The 12,421-nt window shown below is 52.2% G+C and overlaps 1 protein-coding gene across 3 annotated transcripts in view; it reads right to left on the reverse strand.

Moving 5' to 3' along the window:
* Nucleotides 1–12,421, reverse strand: part of BICDL1 (BICD family like cargo adaptor 1) — an 89,177-nt gene that overhangs the window by 17,773 nt on the left and 58,983 nt on the right. For 2 of the 3 annotated variants that reach the window (XM_066370783.1, XM_066370784.1), the window contains exons 4-7: nt 9,998–10,144; nt 2,855–3,034; nt 1,826–2,044; nt 572–715 (exon numbers count right to left, since the gene is read on the reverse strand). In XM_066370783.1, coding sequence (XP_066226880.1) covers nt 572–715; nt 1,826–2,044; nt 2,855–3,034; nt 9,998–10,144 — 690 coding nt within the window. The remainder of the gene's footprint in view (nt 1–571; nt 716–1,825; nt 2,045–2,854; nt 3,035–9,997; nt 10,145–12,421) is intronic. The other variant, XM_066370785.1, reaches the window with a different exon arrangement.

Raw genomic sequence — 12,421 nt, forward strand, 5'->3', positions numbered from 1 at the left:
CAGCCAAGGCTCCATTGGAGCAAAGATGGCCCGGGCGCTGGGGATGGCTCTGTGGCCTCTGCCCCAGGCGCTAGAGTGGCTCTGGTCGCAATATGGCGACGCCCAGGATGGGCAGAGCATCGCCCCCTGATGGGCAGAGCATCGCCCCATGGTGGGCGTGCTGGGTGGATCCCGGTCGGGCGCATGCGGGAGTCTGTCTGACTGTCTCTCCCCGTTTCCAGCTTCAGAAAAGTGAAAAAAAAAAAAACCTGCTGGAGAAACACCCCTCCATGTCCTGCAGCCGGGCAATTTAAATGGTCAGAATCCACCAGCTCTCCAGGGCCCTGCAGCAGGCAGCATGCCACTGGAGGGAAGGGAGGGTCATTCTTTTCCCTGACAGTCACTCTGGGCTGAGCCAGGGGACTGGCTGCTTCTCTTGAAGACACCCAGCTCACCTCACCATCAGGTCACTGTCCCCTGAGGATCAGTCAGAGGAAACCCGCTTCTCAAGTAAGACATGGGAGAGGGTCCCAAGAGAGTCTGGGGACATGTGCATAACTCCCTGCACCAGAATGAGGACGGGGATGCTCACCTGACTGTGGAGTCGCTGCAGCTCTTCTAGGCTTTGCCTCAGTTTACCCCTCTCCCCCTCCATGAGCTCCCTTAGGGCTCTCGAATCCTCACTGGTCTGCCTTATCTGTTCTTCTAAGGAGTCATCATCAATTCTCCGGGAGTTCTGACAGCGAGAGCGAGCGAGCCAGCCAACCAGAGAGGAGGTGAGAGTGGGGGGAGCGCAGGTGGTTAGTGGGAGGTGATGGAGACACACCGGACACAGGGCAGAGGTGAGGGCAGAGGGCAGTGTTGGGGAGGGAGTGGAGAGATGGTTCAGTTCAGGGGAGAGCAGGAAGGAGAGAAAGAAAAGACAAAGGAGGGAAGAAATAAAGGGTTAGAGGAGAGATTCTCTTGCTCAAGTTCAGTCTGCATACAGCAGCTAGATATGTACATTTCTGGGGGGGTTTCAGGCTTCGGGGCAGGGCAACTCTGTGGCGTGAACAGCATGCCCCCTCTGACAGCTCCCTTCTCCACAACGACCCAGCCTCCGTAACTCAGCGCATTCCACACATCAACTCGGGTGTGTTCGGATAAGGACAACCACCCCTTCATCTTGCCTCCTCCCATCTTGTAAGGGTAGAAAGACACCACTACTCTGCAGGAGGGTGAAACCTGAGGAGAAACAGCAGGCTGGGAGCCGGGTGTGTGAATGGAGAGCAAGGCTGGCCGCAGGCTGTCACAGACCCAGTGCAGGTCTGCCCGTCTGCCCGGAGCCCATGGGGACGTCCCGCCCCTCCCCCACAGGAGCAGCCACATCTGGAATTCTAAAAGGCCCTTGTTCTTGATCTCCTCAACGCTCTGTGCTCCCTCATATTCTCACAGCACAAGCTTCAGGTCTCTCAAGTGTGTCTCTTCATTGGTAACCCCACCACTAGCCCAAAGGGCTACAAAAAAGTAACCTGCAGTTTTCCCCTGATCCAAAGTTCTACACCCAAAGCTTCCAAGGAAAGAAAGCCCTTGAACTTGAGAGCACCGGGGCCCGTCCATGCTGCACGGAGCAGGGACTCCACTTGTATCTGGGTGCCTGCAGGAAGACGGAGCCCCCCGTGCCTGGCGCTGAGCCCCCTGCTCGATCGCCAGTATGCAGTGCTCTCGAATAACATGGGCTCGGACAGAACTCTCGCAGATTCTCTGAGGTTCCAGTTCCAGGGTTAGCCTCCCTCTCTGTGCTTGGTTTCCAGTGCCCACCAGCCAGGCCCCGAGGGGTAAGGAAGGTCTCAGCCTAGCTGCTTACCGTGGGCTCCATGCCATCCACAATGCTCTGGATCAGCCTCTTGAGCTCGCTGAGGGCAGTGCGCAAGCTGCCAGCTGGCACATCCTTGGCAGACGAAGTTTCTGAAGACTCGTCCATGGAGGAGTCCGTGGAGACGGCCGAGTCGGCACTGTCGTTCCCGCGGAGGTGCGAGCAGAGATAGCGAACCTGGCAGTAGGCTTCCCAGAGCTGCAGTCTCAGCTGCCCACAAAGAATTATTCTTGATTATGGGCTCTGGAGAATACTGCCCCCTGGTCAGCTTTCTCTAGTATATGGAAACCAAGTGTCTAAGATCCTGTTCTAGGAGAAAGCTTTTATTTTCTTTAATCACCCGTTTCAAGAAACACTAATAGTTAAACGGGCCCAGGACATCTATACAGACTCTCAACTCTTGACTTCCCGCCCCCTAGCCGCTCCGATTTGTCAGATGCAGGCAGTCCCCTGCAGGAAGGAGATGGCTTCTGTAGGTCTATTCTTCAGCTGAATGTGTATGCAAGGGAGAACAGGTACATTTACCTACCAAATGCACTTTCGACAGGTGTTTGTCTTAGCATAGTATTTCTTTTCACCTTTCTGTGCATATAAATACTTAAACATTTTCTGACCTACAGACCCTATCTCGTCCGTAACCCGGGGGCTGCCTGTAAAGCACTTCTTTCTATGGCCAGCTGCTTTGGTGCGAGTCAGTGCATGGCTGGGGAATGCGTGGTTATGAGTAGTATGAAAAAAAGCCAAGTGCCTGGATCACGAAGGATCTAGAACCCTGTCAGTACAAAAGCTATGAGGCTAACAATTAGTTAACAAGCCTTTCCTAAGAGGCACTGGGGCGACAATGAGCCAGGGACACGCTTCCGCTGGGGCCTGGTTCACGACAGCTCCAGCCAGCAGGCCGAGGGGCTTGCACAGGCTAACATGGAAGCAGGAGGCTCGGGGCCACAGGGGGACTGACGGGCCCTGCAGTCTGGGATCTCTGGGCAATCTCACAGGCCAGAGTGGCGGGGCTGTCGGCACCTGCTCTCTCTCTTGCTCCAGCTCCTCGGCCTCCATGCTCTGCTCTATCTCAGACAGGAGGGACGTGCTGGTGGCCGCGGAGCTCTGCAGGCTCCTCTCCTCCGTGAGCTCCTCCACCTTCACCTGCAGCTGCCGGTAGGAGAGCCGCACCTCCTGGAGCTCCAGCTGGCTTTGATGCAGCTTTCAAGGAGACAGCATATGGTCATGAGGCTCATCAAAACCAGAACCAACAAGGAACACGGACCTGGAGCCGGGTCGCGCTTCCAGATCCCAACCGCCAACTGACAGAAGAATACAGAGGAGGGAGAAGCAGGCTAGACTCCATGCTCGGGGGACACAGTCAGCAAAATTCAGCTCTGGGAAATTCTGCAGGACAAACAGCTCAGTTGCTTCAACAGATACATTTCCAAGGGGGGAGAAAAAAGAAGGTAAATGGGAAACTATAGAGTAAAAGAGATTTAAGAGATACCAACCAACGGCAACATAAGCCTACTTCAATTTGTACCTTGATTCAAATGAAAAATGCGAAAGGCAATTAGGACATTGATAAGACAGTGAACATGTGAACAATGGCTTGATATTTGGTGCTATTAAGGAAATATTGCTAATTTTTTTTTAGGTCTACTAATCCTGTGGCAATACTTTTTTCCATTATCATTTAGACGTATTTGTTATTTACAGATGAAATTATAAAAATTCCAGGATAATTCAAGGGAGGAGCAAGTGGCAGTTGTGAGGACAGGGTAGGACTGGTTAGAAATGGGTGATGTGCCGGGCGGGGGGAGGGGGGTGAGGCACAGGGGGCATCGTTACACTATTCCACCTATGGGTTTGCCTGAAATTCTCCATCATAAAAAAAAAAATTAGGTTCTGGCCGGCTGGCTCAGCGGTAGAGCGTCAGCCTGGAGTGTGGAAGTCCCGGGTTTGATTCCCAGGCAGGGCACACAGAAGCGCCCATTTGATTCTCCACCCTTCACCCTCTCCTTTCTCTCTGCCTCTCTCTTCCCCTCCCACAGCCAAGGCTCCATTGGAGCAAAGTTGGCTCAGGCGCTGAAGATGGCTCCATGGCCTCCGCCTCAGGCGCTAGAATGGCTCTGGTTACAATGGAGCAATACCCTAGATGGGCAGAGCATTGCCCCCTAGTGGGTTTGACGGGTGGATCCAGTCAGGCACATGCGGGAGTTTATCTATCTGCCTCCCCGCTTCTCACTTCAGAAAAATACAAAAAAAAAAAGAAAAAAATATTTAACACACACACATACAGGTAAGAAGATAACATTAGACTCTCACCAAAAATGGCTAAAATAAATAAATAAATAAAGATGAAATAATAATAATAATAATATCAAATGTTGATGAAGACGTGGAACTGGGACTCTCCCTGCTGGGGTGTGTGTGTGTATGTGTGTGCGTGTGCAGCTGCTTTGGGAAACTGCTTGGCAGGTTCTAAGGAGTGAAATGCACACCCATCCTACGATCTAGCAGTTCTACCCTTAACACACAGACCCAACATAAACAACCACGTACGTGCACGGAAGACAAACAGAAGGTTCACAGCAGCGTTATTGTTCCTGAGAGCTGCAAGCAGGAACCAACCCGAACACCAGTACACCAGCAGGGGCCGAATGGACACATTCACACTCTGGAAGACTGTGCCGCAGCAAACCCAGATCACTCCACTACGATCTGCCACAGCACGGATGAATTTCAGGCACATAATGTTGAGCAAAAGCCAGGCATCAAGCAATATATAACGTAGGATTCCACTGATAAAAAGTGTCCAAACTTCAATGAGCTCTAAAAGGATGAAAGTCATAACGGGTTTATTTCTGAGGAAGTGGCAGGATATTTCCTGCTGAGGAGAGAGGCTTGCGGGGCGCTGATAAAGGGCTATGTGTTGACCTGGGTGGTGGTTACACAGGTGTATATACTTGTAAAAATTCATTGGGTTTGTCTGCTTAAGAGCTGCACACTTTACTATATGTTGCATTTTAATGAAAAAGGCCTGGAAAAGAGCGAGGGGTGGGATTTGGAATAACATCTGGGTACTAATAGCAAGAGTTCCGAAGTCCACGGGAAAAGCACTCCCTGCCTTCAGTGTCACACCACAGTTTAAGGACACAGCCCTAGTCCTGGGAGGGGCCTTCCTCAGCATCTGGCCTCAGAGAAGGCGAGCGATGCCAGTGGTAGAGAGGGGACAGCAATGCGGGCGTCACGGCTTACAGACCAGGGCTCCTTCCTTCTGTCTTGCTGCTGCTACCTCACCCCTCCTCTGTATCTCTCTCTGGCCCTTTCCCTGTGGAGTGCCACAGGGCACTGCTACCTGGTGATGTACTACTGCCGAATGGAAGGGCTGACCCCACCATGACAGCTCTATGCCGAACTCTTACTGGTGTACTCCGTCACCACACCTGCTTCTAACACAAGACCTTAATTGCAGCATCTTAGTCCATTTGCTAACCGCTATGCACAGGGCCACATATTATACCTGCACAGAAACAATGTTTCCTACTCTTGTATTTGTAGACTGATTTCTACACCCCCCAAAAAAAATTTGTGGGGGGACTGGGAGGAAGAACTTCCTAGGATTTATTTTTTATTTATTTATTTTTTGTGGCAGAGACAGAGTGTCAGAGAGAGGGACAGACAGACAGACAGGAAGGGAGAGAGATGAGAAACATCAATTCTTCGTTGCGGTTCCTTAGTTGTTCATTGATTGATTTCTCATATGTGCCTTGACTGTGGGCCTTCAGCAGACCGAGTGACCCCTTGCTCAAGCCAGCGATCTTGGGTTCAAGCTGGTGAACCTTGCTCAAACCAGATGAGCCCGCGCTCAAGCTGGCAACCTCGGGATCTCGAACCTGGGTCCTCCGTGTCCCAGTCCGAAGCTCTATCCACTGTGCCACCTCCTGGTCAGGCGAACTTCCTGGGATTTAAATTGAATTAATTTATCCTCTTATAAATGAGCACTTCTGGGCTCACCCCTGTTCACTAAAAATTGAGCACACACTGTACTGTTTATTTTTCCAGACTGTTGGCCAGGTTGGCTTGGGCTCCAACAAAGATGCAGAGACTGAGGGGTAGCAGGCAGCAACTCAGAGCTCCGTAATTCTCGTGAATGGAGCAAGCTGCCCTGCAGAACCTCCAGCTAATTCTTTGGGTGCCCCGAGACCTGCACCTCTGCCAGTCAGTATCGGAGAACAGCTGGCTCATAGCAGCGGTGCTCGGGATGTGCCTTAACTGGGGAGAGTTTGGAGCCTGGCTGCTCAGAGCCTGCAGCAGGACTTGGCAAGCATGCTCTGCATGGTTCCCATGGATCAGCAATACTGCTGGTCCAGTGGGAACTCCTCCAGCCTCAGTCTTGAGGAAACTCAAAAAAAAAAAGAAATTAGGTTTAAAAATAATAAAATAAAGAAGACATTCCTAGGAAGCATTTGGCACGATTACAAACAGCATACCAAGTTAGCAAAGTGCTTTACAATTATTTTCTAGACAACTCCACATATGTCTCAGCAGGAGAAGTTCAGCACAGACAAGGACAAGTTCTCTGTACTAGACAAAATTAGTCCAATTACTCATGCACTCTCGAAGGTGCTTAATTAATTATAACAGCAAGAGAACAAAAGACCAGGACAGGTCTGCCCTCTCTGGTCAATAACTGATCCACAGACTTGTGCAGAAAAACCAAACCAAACCAGGGAAGAGTCTATTAAATATAAGATCCCTCTAGCCCTGGCCGGTTGGCTCAGCGGAAGAGCGTCGGCCTAGCGTGCGGAGGACCCAGGGTTCGATTCCCGGCCAGGGCACACAGGAGAAGCACCCATTTGCTTCTCCACCCCTCCGCCGCGCTTTCCTCTCTGTCTCTCTCTTCCCCTCCCGCAGCCAAGGCTCCATTGGAGCAAAGATGGCCCGGGCGCTGGGGATGGCTCTGTGGCCTCTGCCTCAGGCGCTAGAGTGGCTCTGGTCGCAACATGGCGACGCCCAGGATGGGCAGAGCATCGCCCCCTGGTGGGCAGAGCGTCGCCCCTGGTGGGCGTGCCGGGTGGATCCCGGTAGGGCGCATGCGGGAGTCTGTCTGACTGTCTCTCCCCGTTTCCAGCTTCAGAAAAAATGAAAAAAAAAAAGAAAAAAGAAATAAATATAAGATCCCTCTAAAGTAAAATATAGCATCCTTTAAGATAATAAACATGACACTTAAATGTGTGAACAAGGAAGACAGCAAATGCCTTGTGTTTGTACAGTAAAAGAAGTTTAAGCTCACAGTACTCAAGCCTCTAATGTTGGCAGAAGTGGGGGCACTGTCTTCATTTCACATTGAGGGAACTGAGACAGTGTGATGATGTCAAGTGATTTATTTTTTTATTTTTTACAGAGAGAGCCAGAGAGAGGGACAGATAGGGACAGACAGACAGGAATGGGGAGAAATGAGAAGCATCAATCATTAGTTTTTCGTGCGACACCATAGTTGTTCATTGATTGCCTTCCCATATGTGCCTTGACCGTGGGGCTACAGCAGATCGAGCAACCCTCTGCTCAAGCCAGCAACCTTGAGTCCAAGCTGGTGAGCTTTGCTCAAACCAGATGAGCCCATGCTCAACCTGGCGATCTCAGGGTTTCGAACCTGGGTCCTCCGCATCCCAGTCCGATGCTCTACCCACTGCGCCACCGCCTGGTCAGGCATGTTAAGTGATTTAACTAACAGTACACACTCAGTGTCAGAGCGAGGTCTAGACTCCAGGTCACCAGCTTTCTAGGTCACCTGACAGAGGGGCCTGTGCTCTGCTGATGAAATCCGCCTGCTCACTGGGATGAGGCCACTGCACACATCTGTAAGAGGCCCAGCTGGGTATGAAATAGGGCAATTGAGTGGCTCTGAAAGGGACAATAGCCTTTACTGGATATTAAGAGTTTAGAAAAATGCTTGATTCTTTAAATGTATTGGGTCCTCGACAAATAATTTTTATCCCTATTGTTAGCCTGAAAAAATATCGAAGTTGGATGTGATCGGTGGTTTTACAAGCTGTGTTTGACAGTAGAACCTCAATGACATAGTGAACCAGATCAAAGGGGCGGGGGGGGGGGGGGTTACTCCGCTTGTGGTCAGCTGGTTACCCTGCCTGCCCAGCCTCTTCTCATTCCTGTCCCGAGTGAAAGGATTAAAATCACGGGGTCACACACATTCCAAGGCTGCTAGCTCTACATCTCACAGATCTGATTTGGGACCATTTGGCGGCTTCCTGACGAAGCCAGAATTATTTCTGTATCAATCCAGGCCATTTCTGCCATTTCTGAAAGGGTTTTCTAGGGGACACTGGTAATGAACAGCGGCTGAAGGTGGGTTTTAGCTGAACTGAAGAGCAAGAATTGCAAATAGCTGGGAAAAAAGAGAATTCAGCTCATAAAGGCGGATGTTACCAGCCACAGTGGGAAGTGTGAGCCCTGGGGTGAATGGCACTCTCTTTCCCGGAAAAGCCCAATCAGATGGCAGTGGGTGTGGAGGTGGTGAGGGCGTGGATGCGGTGTGACCTGGGACTCTAGAACATACAGCCCCTGGTGCCAGCCAGGTACTGGATGGTCCACACTGGTGCCGGCACTCGCCCTTCCTCAGGTCCCCAATTCTTGGTTTGGAATAAGAACATTTCACTGATGAATTCACGCTAGACAGAGGTTTCTTTTAGGCAAGAACAACTTTTCCACTTCTCTGCATTTCTTTTGTGTGTGTGTGTGGTCCTCCACTCACTCTACCCCGGAAATGCTCAGGACTGTGTGCGATGGGGTAAAAAATGCTGGGGAAACACTGACCCGCCAAGGCCAGCGATCTGCTAGGAGTGACCACTGAGCACCAGGTAAAGCAGGTGAGGGGGGTTCTACCAAGGACTTACACGCGGCTGTGGACACACCATTCACTTTCCCCTAAACCTCAGTGTGAGCATGTACGCCAACGTCCTCTCTTCCCTCTAAAGCAGCATACAAACATTCAGCACTGTTATCGTCATCAACCTCACAACACGAGCAAACTCCTTCCCATCTTGAAAACAGCTGTGAGGCTCTAGCCAGCATCATTTTCTACATGTAAAGGTTGGAGCTGAAGGTACAAAAAACATAGAGGGAGCAAAGGTCTTTAGCTAACCTGAAAGAGGTTCATTAAGCAGATGGCAGCGGATGGGGTCAGTAACAAGCGGTCTCTGCCTAAAATGCTCCCTTATCCCACATCCTAGGGCTTTCCTCAACAGCTGACCACTGAGCCCAGGGCACCTTCTACAGCTTGGTCTTCGGGCAAGGACCCACCTGGTGCTCGAGCATACTTCGCTGACCACCTCCACACGAACAACACGGCTGCCCTCCGCCCCACTCCCTGCCTCGCCCCGAGGATGCCCAAGGGGAGGCAGGGCACTCGGCCACTGGTCCCAGCTGCCCCTAGGCCAGCCCGCCGAAGCTTTCTTGGTAGCAGATGCTATACACTACTGTCTTTCTGGGGAGGCTAGGAGTGAGTATCTTGTTTAGGAGGTTGTTCCTTGTCAAGTGTGAGCTTGGGGATTTGGCTGAGGCCGGGTGGCAGTTCCCCAAGAAGGACAAATATGGCCATGAAGCAATTACCTTTAGCAAGAAAAAGAGGCTAATGAGGCTCACAAAGAGGTCAGCCCGTGCCTGTTCTAGCAACTGGCAGGCGCAGGATATGTCTTGCTGCGTTCAGTGGGCAGCTTCTCTGTTCCTGCCAACTAAATCCATCACCCTGGGAAAGCAGCGGCAGATAGCGTTGGGAGCCAAGCCCAGACACTCACAGGCTCCCTCTGAATTCTCTGGCTGATTTCATAAACCCTAGGAGGCAGAGTGACACTCGCGGCGTTCCAGCCACATTAACAGCCCAGAGAGAACTCCGTGAAACCGCGCTAGCGGCTAGTGGCTCACAACAAAATGGAAGGATGACCAGTGGACAGCGATGCATTCATTTCCTCTGGACAGAGCCAGATCAGCCAACTTAGCGAGTGCCCGACAACTACAACCAGGCCCGCAGGGAGCCTTCCCCGGCTCCCGAGCCCAGCCCGGAGGTGGCACTGGCCTCCCAGCTTTCCGTCCAGCGAGGCAGTGAGGTGCCCCTTTCCTCAGGCCCCCGTCCTTCAGAACAGCAATGTGCCCCGGTACCTGTAGGTCTTTGTCATGGCCCTGCCTCTCCAGGATCAGCACCCGGTCCTGTAGCTCCTCCACGGTCCCCTGGAGCAGGTCATTCTCCTCTAAGGTGGCGCTGAGACGATGCTCCAGTTCCCGCTTACGATCCGACAGCATCTTGATCTGAAAGGGTGGAGAGCCGGAGGGGGGGGGGAGAGTTACCCCTGGACGATGAGTGGGATGAAGGGAGGGACTAGACCCCAGACATGAATGCCCCCATCTCTGAGATGGCAGCTGTGAACTCCTGAGCTGCCGAGAAAGCCCCTCCCCCTTCTAGAAACCTGTCTGGGAAGGGGTGGGAGTGGAGCTCTGGGGAAGCTGGAATGCGGGCTGCCAGGCAGAGGAAGGGAAGGTTGGTGCTCTGGAATTTCCCCAGATAAGACAGACAGGAGCCCCACCTTGCCTGCCCATGACTTGACTTCAACCCCACAATTTACGAGGGAGCGGGACCTAACATGCGGTCCCGTTCTTCCTTCTCAAGTCGTGAGCATAAGAGAATGCCCACGCCAGCCTCTGCAGCCGCCCTGCTAGCGTATTCTGCGGCTCCGTCTCTTCCCACCGCTGGCGGGTCTGGCTCTAGAGGTCCCAGTTCAGACCCAAGTTAACTGGGAGGGGAGGGTGAGCAGGGTACAGAAGGCAAAGTGGTGCATGCATCAGCCCGCGTCCCGGGAAGGAACAGGACACGGACACGGTGATGAACTGATTTCATGCAAGGTGTTTTTGTTGTTGAGCATGGAATTTGTGAACAGAAGCAATTTCTCTTCTCCTTTTACGAAACAGGCTGGTATGTTTGTATGCGAAATGCCTAGCCAGTCTCCCGAGAGAGAGATAAATCTTTTAGGAAGGTCTGTCTGGTCTCTTCAGTTTCAGTTGGAAAACAGAGGGAAGAGATGCCAAGTTTTCTCTGGCCTCAAGGTCTGTGGGGTGAGAGGCTGCGCCAGCACTCCCTGTGGCCAGCAGCCGTGCTCCCAGAGCACCGTCCCACTCGCTCAGGGCCTGCTCAGGGCTACCAGGAGCCTGTCGGAGTCCTGCAGGTCCCCCTGGCTCCTCCTAGCTGTTAGTTCCCTGCAGGACTGATTTCTCAGCCGGAGACTTGCTTGTAAACAGTCTCCTGAGGTGGTTAAGATGTTCTTGGTGCTCTGTGGTCTAACATGGACAACAGTGCTCTAAGACTGTTTCCAGGGCAGACTTTGAAATGAATGTCTAACTTGTCCTGGGTCCTCTGCCATCCCCCTTCCCCTCTGCTTTTCGCTGTCCTCACTCTCTGCACTAGAATCTTGTACACGGGGCAGCTCTTCCATGGCCACCAATCCATCAGATAGGATGCCATCCTGGGGAAATGAAGTATGTGGCCTTTGTCCAGAGAGATCAGGTATCTGGCCAAACAAAGAAATACTGTCTCTCAAGTATGCACCTGGGTAAGGGACCAGGAGGAACAGGCCCCTTTTGTGAATGGGCCCACTATTCCCCACACTGAGGCAACGCTACCCATGTGAAGGGAATTCTTACTCTAGCTGATTTTCCTTTAAATGCCCCCTGACCTTTCCATTTTCCTTCCCATGGATCATCGTTGCCTTCCAAGCCCCACTCAGGGAAGCAAGTGATGTAACACGGTTCTGATACACAACCCCCATCCCCATGAAGTAACTTATTTGAAATGAACAACTTCATGGCTTGGCTTTTTAAAAAACAGAAGTGTTACCAGAAAGGAAGCAAGGCATGGAGTTAGGTGGCCAACTCCCTCACCCTACCACATGCACCCTGAAATGCATGGTCAAACCTGGCAATGCACATTCCTGGGAATGACCCCGTGTGAGGAGGATCTAGAAATCATGGGTGTCAGGGTGCGGGGAGAGAGAAGGCTGGCCACTCGGAGGAGTAAGACCTTGGCAGTGGGAACTGAACAGCAAGTCATGCACACGAATGGGCACAGACAGGCATGCCAAACCCACCAGGACAAGCGACTTACTTCGAGGACCTGCTGCTCAATCCCAGCAGGAATTCCCAGGGAAGGGAGGAGGGAAGGGAATGAGAGGCAGGGGAAAAAGAGAAGATATTGACAGACTTTAGGAAAAACATCTTCGGGTCATTTACTGAGCAGGGGAGCAGCCTGCTTCTCTGGGCCTGACCACTGTTGGCCGATTCCTTTACCACAGTGGGGTCCACATTCATCCGTCCTTCAACGTGTAACTCAGCCGAAGGGCTGCTCTTCAGGCACTTGGCTGAGGGGTCCTCAGGAGCGGATTAGGGAAGAGCCTCCCCAGGAAAGAGCCCCTGTCTGGGCCGAGAGTATGCCCCTTCCCTCCACCCCCTCCCACGACTGGACACTCCGTTTTGTCTCCTAAGTGCACGTTGTTCTTCCCTCTGGCCCAGTCAGGGACACAGACCCTGACTGGCCTC

This window comes from Saccopteryx leptura, chromosome 2 (assembly GCF_036850995.1).
Source record: "Saccopteryx leptura isolate mSacLep1 chromosome 2, mSacLep1_pri_phased_curated, whole genome shotgun sequence".
NCBI classification, from domain to species: domain Eukaryota; kingdom Metazoa; phylum Chordata; class Mammalia; order Chiroptera; family Emballonuridae; genus Saccopteryx; species Saccopteryx leptura.